This window comes from Narcine bancroftii, chromosome 3 (assembly GCF_036971445.1).
Source record: "Narcine bancroftii isolate sNarBan1 chromosome 3, sNarBan1.hap1, whole genome shotgun sequence".
NCBI lineage: Eukaryota > Metazoa > Chordata > Chondrichthyes > Torpediniformes > Narcinidae > Narcine > Narcine bancroftii.
In genome coordinates this window covers 171,872,433-171,890,914 of record NC_091471.1, presented here as the reverse complement: position 1 = coordinate 171,890,914, position 18,482 = coordinate 171,872,433, and the positions used below count along the sequence as shown (strand labels likewise).

The following is an 18,482-nucleotide window of genomic DNA, read 5'->3' as shown; positions in this document are numbered from 1 at the left end:
GCAAGGGCAGCAGGCAACCCAGCAGAAACCTGGATCAGAGGTAACAACGTGGCTTTCATATCATTGGAAGTCAATGGCAAGATGGCCGAGATGAAGGTCTAAACCAGGGCCAAATGTAATGTCATATCACTGAAGACATTTAATCTGCTGAGAAAGATGGGTCAAATCAAACCATGCATCATGTCTACGAACCTGGTGGCTTATGGAGGTAGTAGAATCCAGATCAATGGCACAGCTGCGGTATTTCATACAAGAATGGCACCATGTGCTAACCTTCATGTTCCATGAAGACATCCTGCCTCTGCTAGGCCTCTGTGGTGAATGAAACTAGCCCCATGTTAATACACACTGAGATCCATCAGACAAGCCCACCTGAGGATGATTTGTCACAGAAGTCTTTTCTGAGTATGGTGAATTTTTCAAAGATGAGCTGGGGAAGCTGCCTGGGATGTGCTCCATGCGGCTTGACCTGGAGGTAAGACCCATACTCCCGCCAGTGCACCACATTCCAGTAGCAATGAAGGATAAAGTCAAGGCCAAGCTGGACAGAATGTAGAACTTGGGCGTCATTGCTCCAGTCTCGGAACCAACTGAATGGGTGTCCTCCACGGTGGCCGCCAAGATAAAAGATTGTCAGGAAATCCAAATTTGTATAAATCCACGAGACCTCAACGTGGCCCTAAAAAGACTACATCACCCCATGTACACCTTAGAGGAAGATGCTGTACAGATGGCCGGTGCGACGGTATTCTCTGTCTTGGATGCAAAGAACTCATTCTGGCAGGTCTCACTCGACTACTGCTCATTGCTACCTGACCACATTCTGCACCGCATTTGGTCGATACAGGTTCCTGAGGATGCCATTTGGCTAATGAGGTATTCCAAAGGTCCATGGAATAAATTTTTGCCTTGTACTCCTGTGCCATCATAGTCGACAACATACTAGTAGGGAGTAGGACATTAGAAGAACACGATGCCAACCTAAAGAAGGTGCTCGCCTGGCACAGAAGGTAAAACTGTGGCTCAACCCCTGCAAGTGCAGGTTCCACCTAAATTAAGTCAGCTATGCAGGACACCATGTTCACCAGCAAGGACCTGCAGTCAGACCTGTCCAAAACTAGGGCTGTCAGAAAAATGCCAGTGCAAGTGGGTGTGGCTGCCTTGCATCGGTTCCTGGACATGTTGAACTACCTGGGCATGTTCATACCCAACTCCGCTCTGTTGACCTATAGAGACGTTGAATGGACCAGGCACGAACAACAACAAAATGCCTTCGATGTCATAAAGAAACACATGTCCTTCCCTCCAGTCCTCGCCTACTACGATGTACGTAGACCAGTGATGGTGACCTGTGATGCCTCACAGTATGGTTTAGGGGCAGCATGCCTGCAGAATGGAAGACCAGTGGCATATGTTTTCAGGTCCCTTACAGACATGGAAAGGGAGTATGCTAAGATTGGGGGAAAAAAAGCTACTGGCAATGGTTTTTGCCTGCTCAAAATTGAATGATTATTTCTATGGCTGGTCAAAAACTGACCACGGCCTCTTGTGATTGTAATAAACAAGCCTATTCATGCAGCTCTGGCGAGACTGTAGCGTAAGATGCTCAGGCTCCAGAAATACCACATTGCCCTCGTACACAAATGCGGCAAGGAAATGCATTTAGCTGATGCTCTTTATCATGGGCTTCCAGAAAATGCACAGTCCAGTAAGTCGAGGAAGAGGACAGTTTTAACGTGATGATGGTAACCCATATATCCTCGGCCCATTTGGACAAACTAAGAAGGCACATGGCAGAAGATGGACCCCTAAACACCCTGGGCACCTTCATTAAGGGCGGCTGGCTGGCCAAGCATCGCAACCCTTCTTTTCTTACTGCGACAAACTGCTTATTTATGAAGGGGTAATCACGAAGGGCCAAAGGGCAGTGACCCCCAGCATACATACGTTGAGATATTGCACAGAGGGCACTGTGGCATAGAAGCGACATAATGCAGAGCAAGGACATTGTCTTCTGGGCAGGTACAACAGAGAATATAGATGATGAGATACAGTCCTGCTCGGGGTACAACAGTACCAAGCCACACCAGTAAAAAGAGCCACTGCAACTGCACCCAGTACCCAACCTACTCTGGTCGACCATGGCTACCAACATCTTTGAATGGTGGACCCAATAGTACCTAGTACTAATGGATTCATACTCAGGTTGGTTCGAGATCAACCTGCTCCAGGATACAATCTCTGAGGCTGTCATTACCAAACTAAAATGGCATTTTTCAGTACACGCAGCACCTCATACACTTCCCTCGGACGATGGCAGACAGTTCACCACCCAGAGGTTCCGCGACTTTGCGACAGCGTGGGACTTCACCCAGATCACCAGCAGCCTAGAGTACCCACAATCAAACTGGCTGGGTGAAGGAGCGGTGAGAAGAGCCAAGCAGTTAATGGAGCAGTCCCTCAGAGAGAAGACAGAGGTCTTCCTCCGCCTACTCAACTTAAGAAATGTCCTTTGCAACATTACCCTGGCCTCGCCAGCACAACGGTTAGTGTTGAGGCAGACCAGGACTATCCTACCTGTGGCAAGGAAACATCTGGAGCCCCAACTGAAGGACCTGCAGGATGTCAAGGGTCAGCTGCGAAACAGAAGGCTGGTACAAAAGAAAAGTTACCACAAAACCAGCTGGCCTCTTGTCCCATTGACCGAAGGGCAAGTCGTAAGGATGCAGACTCGCGGGTATAGTGGAAATGAGCTGCCAGGAACCCAGGTCATACCTGGTTCATTCAGGGGCAGAAATATGCAGGGGGAACAGACGACTCATCCTCCCAGTAAGAGAGCCACCCCCATCTCAAACCGACCAAGACAAATTGTGTTTTCTTGGAGTTGGAATGTGAGCCCCCTTGTAACCACAGGTGAAGGAAGAGATGGATGATGTCCTTGAGACTATGGACAGCAGAGACAATCAGAACAAGGTGTCCCAAGCGTCCACATCAGAAGAGGGTTATTACAAAACATGTGCTGGGCATGTCCATAAGCCCAACCCAAAATACCACGACTGAGTATATATTCTTTGAATGTATATATTGTTGTACTAGTGAAAGTTGTATATATCCACTGTATCATGGGGGGGAGGGGGGTAGCTCAAGAAATGAGATGTAGACAGACATTGCCATCAGACTGCGGTCACTGTACTCGCAACAGCACACTGTTCATGCGCGAGCACCACAAGGGCGCGTTAGTTGAATCGAGTAATGGCAGGGAGCATACGCCATGCTGCTCTTGAGCTCTCCTCTTGCGGGTGCTCGCGCTCTTTCTCTCTCTCTCTCTTGTTTGGTTGTGTTCAGTCAAGTCTTTTGTTTGATTTACCTCACCTGCTGACTGTACTTGTGATTAAGCACGCAATAACAAACACTAGTTTATCCCAATAACCCATTTCTATGTCAGAATTTGTATTTTTTTAAAAATAAACTCAACACATAACGCAAACAGAACTCCTCCACTTCCCACCATAAACGTTGGCGGGAGTGAACAGAGGCTACCAATCAGATAAGCATAAGCAGTTAAGAAATTAATATTAATCAAGTGTTAACAGGGCACTTTAGTAAATAGTAGGAGCAGGAAGAAGTTAAATGGATTAATTAAAAGGCAATCCTATTCAGTATGTCTGGCTCTTGATTGTAACTTGCAGAGTAGATCAGGGGAAATGGTTGATCTTGTACTTTTAGACATATAAAAGCCCTGAAAGTACTACACAAAAAGTTTTTAAACAGTAAAACTTATGGATTGAAGGCAAAATGTTGGCATGATTGAGGATTGTTCAAGGACAGAAAATAGAATATGAATAAATGGTTCATATCAAGCTTAGGAGGCTAGTACTGGTAGGATACCTCCTTGATAATTGCTGGGACTTTGATATAATGTGTACAGCAATGGTTTGGATGAGGAGTAACTGCAATACCTCTCGTGACACTAAACTGGTGTCGACTGTGTGTTGTGAGGAGGATGCAGAGGGGATTCATGGAGTTCTAAGAAGCAAATGGAATATGGAAGAATGGCAAATGGAATATTACTTGAGATCATCCATTTTTGTTTTAAAAATGGAGAAGTGTTTTATTTTAATAAAAAGTGGCAATGTTTAGAGGGACCTGGTTATTCTCATGCATGAATCACTGCAAGCTATAGTCTGGTACAAGATCTTGGGAAGACCAAAGGTGCTTTGCTCTTTTTTTGCAGAGAAATTTAAATACAATAGTAGAGACCTCTTGCTGGTATTGTTTTGGAACTGGTACAAGTACACCTATGTACAGGTGTGGTGTCCCTCCCTGTCTGAAGAGGGATAATTTTTGTAACTGAAGGAGTCTGATTTCTGTGATGCAGGATTATACTCTGACAATCAGATCCATGCACTTGAGGAATGAGAGGTGATCTCAGGGAAATTAAGAATTTCTTGCATCACATGACAGGGGTAAAACTGGCATTTCCTCTAGCTGTGTTAACTGGGGGTTTTGCTTAGAATCTGCCAGGTATTCAGAACTGAGGTGAGAGGAAAACTCTTCACCCAGAGCAATATTTTTCAACTTGTGGTCCACGGGTGGTCTGGTGAAGACCAATACAATAAATAAGTTGTATGGAAAAAAAATTGTAAATTTTCCATGAAAGAAAGAAGCAATTTTCAAAAAAAAAAACAATTCTTACCAAAACATTAATCCCTTAATTGGTCTTGGAAACTGCTTCCCCCACCTAAACTGGTGGTCCATGTGTTTGTAGTACATGATCCATATGAAGTAAAATAACACTTAAGTGGTCTACGGGTGATAAAAGAATGAGAACCACTGGTGTAGTGAATCTTGGAAACGTGTGCCTGTGAGGGCGATGGAGGCTCAGTCATTGTGTATTGAAGACAGATGACATGGTTCGTACTGGGACGTAACAATTAGCAGGATCTTAATGAATGGAAGATGCATGGATCTGAATGGCCTGACCCTGCTATCTCTTTGTTCTTTTATATTTAATAACATTGCAAGATCCCAAAAGATTTTATATTACTAATTTATGCACAGCTACCTCCTATAGACATCAGTGAGATGCGCATATTCTGGTTTAATGATTTGGGGTGCAGGATAAATATGGAAAGCCCTACTATCCTTCTTTTGAACAGCATGAATTCTTGTGCTTTTGTTCATCCAAAAGGTTATCTTGGGGTCTTCAAAAAAATCAACAGGTCAGAGTGTAGACATTGTTTGATTCTGCACAGATTTGTTAACCTGGATTATTTCCTCACAATTTTGGAACCCTGGACCCAATGAAATATTTTATCACCAGGCTTCACTGGGCACTGATTTTTTTTAAAAATTGCATTTGTTGTGGAGATGTTTACTGTTTGCTTCACTGATTCTCTGAGCCAATTTTGTTCCTAGTATTTACTGAACTGGCGCGCTGAGGTGATGTGGAGGAATTTAATTATTTATTGCCATATTTACCAAGGTAAAATGAAAAAAATCTTTGTGTTCTATCGAGGCAAGTAAACCAGTAGCTCAGTGGTGAGAGCACTGGCCTCGTAAACTAGGGATTGTGAGTTTGTTCCTCGTTTCTGTCAGCAGGACTTGACAAAGAGCGACTCTGTCTTATGATAGACAAAGAATTTTGTGTATGTTACATTCTAAATGCAGTAGATCGTGACAATAATGGGACCTTTACCTTTTACCTTTACATCGTACAACAGGTAGCATAAGAATAAAAACAAAAGTGCGGGCTATAATTTTGTAGGGAAGATACAGCTACATAGGAATTGTCTATTAATGTTGAGATCCATTCAAGAGTCTGATAACAGTTCTTGAAAACTCGAGCTGTTTTCAAATATATATTTCCTGCCAAGGAGGAGGACGGAAAGTGATTGAGGTGGGATGTGTTCTTTTGAAAATATGCTACTATTGGAATAACAATGAAACAAGAATAAAGCACTGATTTCTTAATGCAGTATAAGTCAGGAGACAGAGGCTACTTAGTTGTTCATATATTTCTATGACTATGGCAAGTAAGAGGTTGCAGAATGGACTATGATAAATAATTTTGGCATATTTGTAGCATAAAGTCTACTCTTTGGTTCATCATTTGGGGCAATCGCTGCATTTGTACTCAATGCTTTTCTAAGCATTGGAATAACGTTGTTTTCTTGGTGAAAGCTAAAACAAAATGCATTAATTATGTTTAGCACAGTCAGATTTCCTGTAAATGCCTCACTTTCTATAAACAACACCCTTTTTCTGTGAGTGTCAGATTTCACACATCAGGTGTTGCATCCTAATTTAACGTGCATTTCAACACAAGAAGTTCTGAGGTTAACTGTACTATATACAAAACTGTTCCTTGTTCATGTAAATATTGCCTAAGGGAAAGAAGATATCAAAACTGTTCCAGGACATTGACACAGGTGGCCCAAACGCCCTTGTTAAAGGTGAAGATTATACCCCCTTGTGGCTAAATACTTACCTACCTGAATGCCCTGAGAGTGCTTCTGAGGCGCCGATGCCAACCCTTCTCGAGGAGGGATAATTGGCAGAGCGCTGTGCTCCGCCGATTCACCTGAATGTACAGCCTCACTAAGTGGCTGTTTAGGGGCAGGCCAATGACTCCATCAGCCCGTGACCCAACCCCCTGCTGCCTGATGGAACCCGGGGCAGGGGAAGTCGGCGGGGGCCGCCGGGGATGGCCAGTGCAGGCTGTGACAGCCTGGCTGGCCACTCCGACCCCTCACTGGGCGCTTCGGTCTTTGGGGCAGCTCTCTGCGACTCAAAATGCGGCATACCCATAATCTCCCACGCAGCTGGAACTATTCTGGGAAACACAGTGGTTCCACCCTGTGTAGGGTATTATGGGCAGGGAAGGCATATTTTTTGATGGGTGGAGCTGCGGCACCAATCTCCCCGCCTCCATCAGATCCGGAAGTTGCTACAAGGTGCCTCTGGGTATGAATGGGACACTGCAACCACCTTTTAGAGCTGCTGCCTGAAAGGTGAGTTCGTAGTTTTCAATCTGCTCCCGTCACCAGCCTCAAGGGTTCACCTGAAATGGCCTAGTATGCAGCTCTCTACTTGTGTTAATAGTCGAATATATTTGGCTGGGAAAAAGAAAACCACTTCTGTTGAGTTTTTGAAGTTTATACATACAAATGTATATTTGTGCCTCCTAATCAATACGAGGGTTGAAGACTGCTTTTGTGATTTGGTTCCACCAAGGTCACTTGAACAGAATTTCAAAGTGGAGTTCAAGACTTGTATTTTACTGGTAATGTGTTTAGTGCCGATGTGAGCAGATGATTTCCTACTCACTGTCTGAATGGAGCAATTCATGGAGAACTGAAAATGAGCAACAACCAATTTTTTTTATTAGTTGTCTGTTCCCTCCATCCTCTACTCCCAAAAGCTTGTTTGAATTTTTTTTAAAACCTTTCATACTTGGTTCCTTCAATTGATTCCTTCAATTCCTTCAATCATCAAATGTTACTCATTACATTTTAAATTAAATTTAAATTTAGAAATACAACACAGTAACAGGCCATTTTGGCCCACCACCCAATTAACCTACAACCCCCAATATGTTTTGAATAGTGGGATGAAACTGGATTACCCCCCCCCCCCTCCAACCAATGGTAAACCCACATGTACAAACTCCTTACAGACAGCGTGGGATTTGAACACTAGTCCTGATTGCTGGCGCTGTAGCGGTGTGGCGCTAACCGCTGCGCCAGCTGCAAAGCCCTCCTATTTTATCATTAATGGAGTCCATTTAAATACATTGACTTCAGAAGTCAAAATGCTGCTTTAACTCCAAGCTAACCTTCGATCCATGCAGATGAGCAGTCACTCCTGGATCATGTCTCACTGCATAGATCACTTGTACCTCATTGTCATCATATTCTCCCTGTGGGCTTCTGATCTGATGAGTAATTGTTTTTTTTCCTTTCCTCCAGCAAAGGTAGTTTTAATTGGGCTCGCCTTTGTTCACCATGTTCCAGAAAATTTACATTCATCATTTCTACATAGAAAGATTACTTTCATTAAGTGGTAGGGTTGCATGTTTGCTTGGTTCTGCAGCATCTCCTCTCGAGATTATAAACCCAACTTTCCTTTATTTGCAGTAAATGGAAACACAGGGCATGTGTGGTTTACATATTACCGACAAAATCCTTTAAGCCTTGGCCAAGCTTCTCATTGTATCACAATTTTACAGCTATTCACAAAAGTTGAACAGGGGTTTGCTCCATATTATTACCTCCACCTAGTAATGTCCTATTTTTTCTTGTTCTGCTTTATTATCAGCATTGCAATTTGTTCATTTACTTTTTGTTGAGGATATTTAATTCAGCGGAACCTTGGAATTTGCCACGTGATTGGATTGGCAATGCCCTTTCAATCATGTGCTTGCAAATGTCAAGATGGCTATAAATATGGTCTAATATAATGTAAACAATGCTAAATTGGGGGAGAGAAAATTGTGACATGAGGCAAGAGTTGGGGTGTTGATTGGGAGCAGCTGTTATTGGGGAATGTCCATAACTGTCATATATGTACAGATTTGAGTGTGAGTTCTGGCTGGTAAATCATGTAAAAGCAATGAACTGTTTTGTGTGAAAATGAATGCATTGAAGTTATTGAATAATTTTTTTTTGGTGTTTACAGTAAGCGTGTCTTTGTTCTTCCAGATCCTTGTCTCCTGGTAACTACTAGAAAAGGAACTTGGTCAGAAATGAGAAGATTTGAAAGAACTAAAACATTTTGTGCAGAGACTGATGGTGTGGCTGCTAAATCCTACTGGACTGAGTCTCTGGACTGATGGTCCAGAAAGGGGAGATGTGGTTAAGAATAATGCGAAGAGGAACACCGGCTTGGATTTGGCAGTTTGCCACAGTATTGGTTTTCCTATGCAGCATAGTCTCCCTGTTGTACATGCTGGCATGCACTCCAAAGGTGGAAGATGGACAGCCCTTGTTGCCTGGGGTTAGTGGGCCAACTGGGAAAGATAACTTTCAGGTGTTGCTCGAGGAGCGTGAAGAGCAACACCGTAACTACATCACTAGCCTAAAGAACCAAATAGCACAGTTGAAGGAGGAGCTTCAGGAACAAAGTGATCAGCTGAAGATTGTACATAACCGCCATGGTGACTCACTGGGAGGACATTCTGATTGGAGCAACTCAGCAAAAACACACGAGGACCTTTTACGATTTCTGCACTCCCAGATCGACAAAGCGGAGATCCGTTCTGGTGTCAAATTGCCGACTGAATATTCGGTGGTACCATTTGAGAGCTTCACCCTCCAGAAGGTGTACCAGCTGGAAATGGGCCTCACCCGACATCCTGAGGAGAAACCAATCCGAAAGGACAAACGGGATGAATTGGTGGAAGCCATTGAGGTTGCGCTAGGGATTTTGAACACCCCTGAAGATGGAGCAGCAGCAAACCATCGGATGCACGATGCTGCTGAATTTATTGAAGGTTGGTTTGTTCATTTTTTGACCACTGATTTTTTTTTTCTCTCTGTTTTGAAGATGGAATGATCATGTAACTCTGAGGTAGAATCAGTTCTCACCTTTCCTCTTATCATATCCACTTAACACTTTTTGTGGCTCTCCCAGTCAGTCTCAGTCTTTATTCTGATGCCTTCCTGTTCTTTGCTCACAATTTGAAGGGCTCAGGAACAAAACGTAGGTAATGTATTTTTACATCCTATAAAAACTGTGAGACTGGCCGAGTTCCTTCAGTATTTGTGTATGTTTTTACTTTAAAGGCTTGATTGTAGGTAGTGAGTTAATTATACCAGCAATTGGTAAATAGTCAATCACCTATGAAGTGAATTCTACAACTTCAGGTAACTTAATTTCCATCTATATCATAAACCCGTCTGTTATATTGGCAGGGTTTATTTGTTTTCCTCTCTGGAAGCAGAGGACACGCCTGACCTGCCATATTCTTGCTCTTGAACTGCTCTCATTCACTCACTGGCTAAATAACCTTGTTGACAACTTATCTCACGGTCACCAGCTTATCCTATCAGAGGCGGCCTTCCTCGCCAATCTCCCCCACCCCTGCCCCATCTTAATGAGCTGCCTATGTCTCTTTCCCAGTTGTGTTGAAGGGTCTTCCACCTGATAAGTCGATGCTATTTCTTTCCCACAGATTCAATCGGTCCTGTCAAGTATTTCCAGCATTTTCTGTTTTTATTTTAGATTTCCAACATCTACAGGTTTGATTTTTATCTAGTATGTCATGATGCTTTGTCTTGTGAAATGAACAGATATGCAGGAGAGGACTCACAGAGCCTTGTGCTAGATGTCCAAATAAGAATCTCATCTTGTGACATCATTATCTTTGCTAAACTGATGCCTCAGCTAATGCTCGGACTGTGGTTGAGTTCCAGTGCTGGCATGGGATAAAGCTAGCATTGGCATCTTCACACCTGCTGCCTTTGACAGCTGCCCTGTGCTGCACTAATAAATTCCTCACTGAGCCTCATGGGGAGGGAATATGTGTAGGCTTCCAGCCTGGAAGCGCCTGCCTTGTCAACTGAGCCTGCACTAGGTTAAACCTGACATAGGAAGAAAAGTCACCATACAAATAAATGCAGAAATTTCCCATCAGAAGAAAAATCAAGTCGTCAAGTTTATTGTCATCTGATTGTACAAGTACAGTACAACCTGAGGGGACAGTGTTCTCCTGTCCTCAGTGCAAACACACACAGACATTCAACCAGACATAACATTCATACAGGAAAACAAGACCTATGCATGGCAAGTACTTCCTCTATACAAATAAATAAATATTGCTTTGCAAATGAGAGTCTCGGATAGTTAGTGTGAGCACTTCCTTTCTCACTACCTGTGGGAAGAAGCTGTTCCTCAACCCGATACTCCTGTATTTCTTTTCTGATGGGAACACCTGATGGATGCTGTGTCCAGGTGGAAGGGGTACTCAATAGTTTTGCGCGCCCTCTTCAGACAATGATCCTGGTAGATTATGTAGTGAGGGAGATTCCAGTGATCCTCTCTACCACTCTTATGGTCCTGTGAATTCACCTCTGATCCATTTCTCTGCAGCAACCTGACTGCGCTGTGATGCAGCTGGCCAGGACACCCTAAAGCTCCTATGGAAGGGTGATGTAATGGAGGCCAGTAGCATTTCCCACTTCAGTCTTCTCAGGAAGTACAGTCGCTGTTGTGCCTTCCTGATGAGTGAGGAGATGTTGAGTGTTCATGATAGGTCACCAGCTAAGTACTTGGTTCTCTCCACTGCTGATGTGCAGTGGAGGGTGGTTGTTCTTAGTCCTTCTGAAGTCCATGATCATCTCTGATGTCTTGTCCACAGTGAGACTTGGGTTGCTAACTCTTAGGCCATTTCATGAGCTTTTCTGTAGTGCGACTCATCATTGTCGGTGATGAAGTCATCTACTGTTGTGTTATCAGCAAACTTGATTACTCTGTTGGAGCTAGGTCTGGCGATGCAGTTGTGGGTCAGTAGCGAGAATAGGAGTGGGCTGAGCACACAGCCCTTGGGTGCGCCGCGTGATGGTGCTCGATGATTAGGTTTCATATGCAGTAGTTTGGCATAGTATACTGCATATGCTGTACGAAAGTAGGAAATCTTCAGTTTAAATGGTGACATAGGAATTTACTGTGCAAAATAAAAATAGAAAAACATATTGTACTGATAAGTAACTGTTATGTCTCTATTGCTCAAATACAGTTTTCCTAGTTCTCTAACCCTGCTTCACTTTACAACTGCAGTTAATCTTAATTTTGCAACACAAGAGAAATATCTAACGTGTTGTGATTTGAACTAAATGTCTGTTACACTGTCAATCAAGCTCTCTAAGGACATACAAAAACCACTGATTATTCTTAGGGGTAAGAACCTTTCTATATAACAGAACATGAACAGAAATGAAAAATGTGAACATGCATTTTCCATGCTTTTTTTCTAGCTGCCATTTTGGTCTTGATGGAATTGATGTCTTTATTTATGAAATTACCTTTCCAACTGATTGAAGTGTTATAAATAAAGAAACGTTAACAAAACAATATGATATAGCGATTGAGAGTTGAGCCTGTTTTGTGGATTTTCCCGAGTGGTGATAATACCATTTTAAAGCAATTTAAATGAATTATTCTCTGTGGAAGTTAGTAATGTATTCCTTTTGATTTTATGGATAACTGACCTGTTGGTTTTGATGATACGATTAGTGGACTTTGGAGAAATAATATCTTCACATTAACTGTACTTAAATGTTATTGCCAGGAAGACATCCATTGGATATTGTGTGTTGTTAATTCAAAGACCAAAGCAACAAATCTTTTCAAGATGTACCTCAAAATATTTACTGATGAAATCCACTCCAAATTGGTCTAGTTTGTTATGAGTTCATTTTCAATGTTGGAAAGGGTTCTGGATTAATCAGGAGATCGATGAATATTAGAAACTGAACCCTTTGGCTGGTTCAGCTGCTTTCAATTTGGATCAAGTTGGCTCTTATAATTACACGTTCAATAGTTCAGGCTCTTTCAGATAAAATGCTGACTAATGGCATGTGCAAAATATTAGGGGAATGGCTGGATGATAGTTTCAAGAGTGAGCTGAAGGGCTCTAACTTTGGAATCAGTTGTGAGAATTCTATAGTGAATGATGAGTGGAGTAATAAGATTTCCAATCTTGAGAGGTTTTCACATCTGCAAATGAATGCATTCTGCTGTCCATAATCCATATTACACATTTAATATTGTGTACATATTTTGCAAATATAACACTTCATGAAGGATTATTCTGTCACAGTTTGTAATGCTCCATCACTTTTAATCAGAGTCGATTTGTGATCAGCCCAAAGTTGATATTAACGGGGTTGATTTGAGTTTGCTTTTGTGTCACTTACTTCTTGCAACCTCTGGGAGATGCCACAGATTTTGGAAATGTTAATTTAATGAACAAGAATCCAAACAGCCTTGAAATAAAGTGTGCTTGTATTTTATTACAATGGAAGTATTGCAGCAAGGAGAAATTGGTCAACCTTGTGCTGGGACTCCTAACATTAGATGCTCCTAGCACTAGTGTTTATCATTGTGCATTCCAAAAACCACATACTGAAAGGACTCAGAAAACTAAGCAACATCTGTGGGGAGAGGTACAGAGTTATTGTTTGCAACTACTGACCTTCTATTAGAATAGCTTTATGGAAACTTATGAAGCTAAATGATATTTCTGTTTCTTTCTCCACAGCTTCTGGCATGCCTACTAAATTAACATTGGTGCTGGATTGGGATGCCACCAAGTCCAATTGCTTCTATCCTTTGTGCTCTCCTATTTCAACCCAATATCCTCATCCCAGATTGTCTGACTCCTCAATACTACTCCCACCAACCCTGGCCTCTTCAATAGAGGCCCCATAATAACCCTGCCCTCATTCTCCCTGTCTCAACTGTGTGTCTGGCTGTTACTGTCCACAGCATCTTGGGCCTATCTATTCAGAAATACTGTGTAACAACCATGGCATGATTTTCACCACATTCTTGATCCTGAAGTGTGTAGCTTTTTGAAAAGCCATCCAATCAGTGGAATTCATTTTGTTGTTTTTCCGTAGTGCTTTGAGGTGCTCTTTTACTCTCTTAAGTGCGCATCATGTCAGGATTACAGTGGAGAGCATCACTTTGCTATGACTCATTCTGTACCAAGCTTCTTCACTGACTTGTAGTGAATGACTGAAAGATTTACTAATGTCAATAAAGATACATTTCTTCATTATACATTGCCTTTCTATGATTAAATGCTGTGTGGGAAATTTCTTGTTTATTTTCTTTTGCTGATTGGCTGGCGATAAGACTCTTTGCAACCTGAAATATTCCACCCTTTTCTTTTTCCATACATGCTGAGAGTTTCCAACATCTTCTGCTTTTATCATAGATTTCTAACATCTGATTTAAAAAATAAACTATTTACAAAACATTGTAATCTTAAAATAATCCATTGTTTCTAGCTAATAGGCTTCAAAACTAGGTATTTGTCTTTTGGTTTGTTATCATTTTGTTAGGATCTACTTCTCATTTCACAACAGGCTCCCTGCAGATCACATGATTAAAAAAAGATCCCTTTCAAGTTGAATGGATGTTGATTTGGAATAAAATCATTTGGCCATTTTTCCTTTGTTCATAGCTAAGAAAGGCAAGTCAAACTCTACACTTGAGGGAAAAATCTTTCTAATTTAGTCAAATATTCTCTGCTATTTGGTGATTCTTTGCTTACTCAATAAAGATGACAGAATTTAAATCTATTCTAATCCTGATCATTTGGTAGGCTGATGTAGGTTTGATTTAAGTGGCAAAGAAAATGATGAGTAAATGCAGCAAGTCATGTGGCAGCTGTGGTAAAAGAAGCTATTAATATCTTGGGTTTTAGACCCATGTCGGAACACTTTATTTCAGGTTGGAGCAATGTATAAAATGCTGGAGGGACTCTATGGTGAGGCAATGTCCATGCAAGGTAATAAATAGTCAACACTTTGGATGGGAAAATTGATTGTCGATTGGCATCCATGGATTCTGCCTTGCCCACTGGGTTTCTCCAGTATTCTGTGCATTGTTCCAGTTTTCTAGCACCTGCAGTCTTTCTTATTCACTTTGATTTCAGATTTTCTGAAGACGCTGCAGTCTTTTTCACTTTAATGAAATGGCCATTCTAGCAGCATGCCAGGATTTTGTTAAGGTAAGCTTGAGTTGATCTGTGGAAATCATAGTCGAACAGCATGGAACAGACCTTTCAACCCAACTTGTCCATGCCAACTGAGTTGGCAGACTGGGCTAGTCATGCAAGTGATTTATATGCTTCCAAGCCCTTCTTATCCATATATTTGTCTGAAAATCTCTTTTAAATATTTGTAAATGTCAAAAAATGTAATAAATTTAAATGGGCTAGAAGTCGATTCCCACCATTGAAACCCATCCTGCCTAATCTACTTACCAACTTGGTAGATTTTTGGAGGGTGAGAGGAAATTGTAACACCAGGGGAAAACTCATGCAGGTCACTGGAAGAGCATGTGAACTCCATGCAGACAGTACCAGATTTGGGCCCAGACTCTTGTTGCTGTAATAGTGTTGTGCTAATGGCTACGCTAACTATGTTGCGCATTAAAGTTGTGCTGAATGTCGTAATTTAACTTAAGGGTCCTCAGATGCTGTTACACTGGGACACTGAGCTCCATGATTTGGTCAAAATCCAACACTTTCTGGTGAAATTAGACTGCATACAGGGGGTGGTGAGCAGGCGAAAGGTCATCAATTTTACTTTGCCAAGGTGAAAGTGTTGAATTTGTGAAGGGATTGGGCAAAATGAGGGAACATGCACTGAAACCTGCATCATGACAATTTCTTTTGCTTCTGATAGCCCTTGGGAGTGTGGTAGATAGTTCAAGGAATAATCGAAGGGAATAGAAATGGTTGGATCTGCTATTTTCAGATTTCAAATATATTGTCAGAGTACATACATGATATTACATTAAACTCTGAGATTCTTTTTCTATAGGTGAGGCAGTTTTACCACTTATTGGTAGTGCAAAAAAATATACGCAGAACATGTAAACAAGTAAAGAACTGTAAACTCTAAACAAATGTAAACAAAAACGTGCAACAGAAAAGAAAAAAATGCACAAGAGTCCTTAAATGAGTCCCTGATTGAGTTTGTTGTTGAGTCTGGTGATGGAGGGGTAGCAACTGTTGAATTTGGTGGTGCGAGTCTTGTGGCCCCTATAGCTTTTTCTTGATGGCAACAGCGAGAACTGAGCATGTGCTGGGTGAAGTGGATCCTTGATGATTGCTGCTACTGCTTTCAGATGGCAGCGTTCCCTGTAGATGTTCTGGATAGTGGGGAGAGTTTTGCCTGTGATGTCCTGGATTTTGTCCACTACCTTATGCAGGGCTTTACGCCCAGGGGTATTGCTGTCCCCATACTAGCCCACGATGCAGCTGGTCAGCACACATTCCACCACACATCTGTAGAAATTTGCCAGTTTTCTGGTGTCATACCAAACCTCCGCAAACTCCTGATGAAGTAGAGGTTCTGACATGCTTTTTTCATGTTGACTTTAGTGCATTCAGTCCAGGAAAGATCCTCTGAAATAGTACCTCCTAAGAAATGAAATTTGCTCACTCTCTCTACCTCTGATTTCCCCCCCCAATAATTACTGGATTGTTTTCTTCTAGCTTTCCCTTTCTGAAGTCAACAATCAGCTCCTTAGTTTTGGTGACATTGAGTGAAAGGTTATTGTTGGTGCACCATTCAGCCAAGTTTTCAATCTCCCTCCTATATCCTGACTCATCACCTTTCTTTATACAACCCACTACAGTGGTGTCATCAGCACATTTTGGCGCACAAGACAAAAGGAGAGGTATTTTAAGGCAAGATATCACTACCTTCTTAATTTAAAAAAAGTGGGTTGAACAAAGTGAAAGAGAACTTGATTCATGTTCCATTCCTTTGCATTGCACAGGATGGTCTTCTGCTACCTCTAGTCAAAGATGAGACCTTCCTATTCCCATTGTGGCCCTTGAACCATCTGAATGCTTACGACATCTGCTCGCCAGCACCCTGTAATATTGGTGGCTCTGACCATCATGCTCGTTGGTAACTTGCAAGTGTGAAGCCAGCTCTTGCACCAAAAAATGGAACAGTGCCACCAGACAACAGAATGCAGCCCTTATACGTAAGGGTCTTCATGGACACTTTAGTTAGTTAGTATTCAAAATGGGGCACTGTTGGAATGCTTTAGCATGAATAACTCATTTTATAGCCTATGCCAATATTTTCTTTAGAAGATATTGATCAGCTTAGATTACATACAAGGAGAAATTGTGCTTAATTTTATGATTCAATTGCTTTGCCAGTAACTCCAGGCATCCACCCCATCTTGCAGGATTCCTATTGAAGTTCAGTGGCTTTCTGATTAGGAGTGGAGAAAATGATAGCACTGCATTTCTGGTCTCGATAGGGCTGTGACTGAAGAGGCTTGGGTGCAGGATTAGAATGGGAGAGAAAGATTGTGGTACTTCTGTCTTGTGCTTTCTGCAATTAGATATTTGGAATCTGGGTTGGTCAGCCTTTATTTGTGTCCCTTGACCAAACAAGTGCTTCAGGCTTCAATTTCAGATAGCAAAGAGCATGGGTGGACAAACAACAAGAGAGGGGTGGAGCTCATTCCTTGGTGCTGAGGTGGAGATGATGGACAGCTCTGTTCCTGGGGGTAAATGTCTCCAGTGAGTTGATTGCACATCAATGTAGTGGCCAATTAAGCACACAGCACCTCCAATATCTAAGAAACCTGAGGAGATTTAGCATGTCACTAGCATCCCTTAACTTTCATAGGTACACCATTGAAAGCGTCCTGTAAGGGTGTTGCTCCGTCAAGACCACAAGAATCAACAGTGAGTTGTGAACATGGTTCAGGACATAACACAAACCACCCTCCCCTCTGTCAACCCCATCTATAAATTCCTACTGCCTTGCAAAAGCAACCAACATATTAAAATGCTCATCCCATCTCATCTACACTCCCTTCACTCCCATCCTGTCAGGAATAAAGATTCGTGAATATGAACTTGCGCTCCCCCAGATCCAAGGATTGTTTCTTTCCTGCTGTCATCAGACTTCTGAATGAACCCTCAGATAGTAAAATTATGTTGGTTTTGCTCCAAACCATCAGACTTCACTCTGAAATAGCACTTTTTTGTATTATCTTCTTTGTTGTACAATGTACGAGATATCAACTGGTCTGCTCGTAAGCACCCACAATCGCTACATCTTAGTAAATGTGACAATTAAGTTGAACAAGGGAAGAAACTTTGTGATCGGCTTTTTCAATATCCATGGATGCATGACAGGCAGCATTGAGATGTCAACTATGGCTCAAGGAGTGTTCCACTCTCTGTATCAGGAGTTGCAAGGTCTTCATTGCATTCCTTCCCCCTTCCATTACATATCTGTTCCTCTGCCTTTCTCTTGCACTCATTCCCCACCTGCTCATTCAATACTACCTGTCTTCTAGCAAAAGGCATTAAAGCATCAATCCATTACCTCCAGTCCCAGCTGTTGCTAGGTCAGGCTGGGATATGGCCTACCTTTTATTCCTGCATCTTGCCTCAATATGTCATCCAATCCAGAGGGGCATGGGTTTGGTGGGCCCCAGAGGGATGTGCCATTTCTATCACTGGGGACCTGCTCCAGAGATGTGCAGCATTAAGGATGGAGCCAAGCTCTTGTTCGGGGGTGGGGAAGGGGAACAATCACCATTTGGTTTACAAGTGACCATGTAAGATTTTTCTGATTTTAACTCTGCAGAACTTAAAAATATTGGGCATCCAAAGAGTTGAAAGGTGTGACTTTACTTATTTCTTGCAAACTGCCAGTAACTTGTGCTGCAACAGTGACGAAACTATAAACTCCCTGAACATAGTA

At 42.1% G+C, this 18,482-nt stretch overlaps 1 protein-coding gene across 4 annotated transcripts in view; it reads left to right on the top strand.

Annotated features, from left to right (window-relative positions):
- Positions 1 to 18,482, top strand: part of LOC138757843 (chondroitin sulfate N-acetylgalactosaminyltransferase 1-like) — a 244,025-nt gene that overhangs the window by 77,099 nt on the left and 148,444 nt on the right. For all 4 annotated transcript variants that reach the window (XM_069925837.1, XM_069925836.1, XM_069925835.1 and 1 more), the window contains exon 2: positions 8,703 to 9,493. In XM_069925837.1, coding sequence (XP_069781938.1) covers positions 8,833 to 9,493 — 661 coding nt within the window. In that variant the 5' untranslated portion in view covers positions 8,703 to 8,832. The remainder of the gene's footprint in view (positions 1 to 8,702; positions 9,494 to 18,482) is intronic.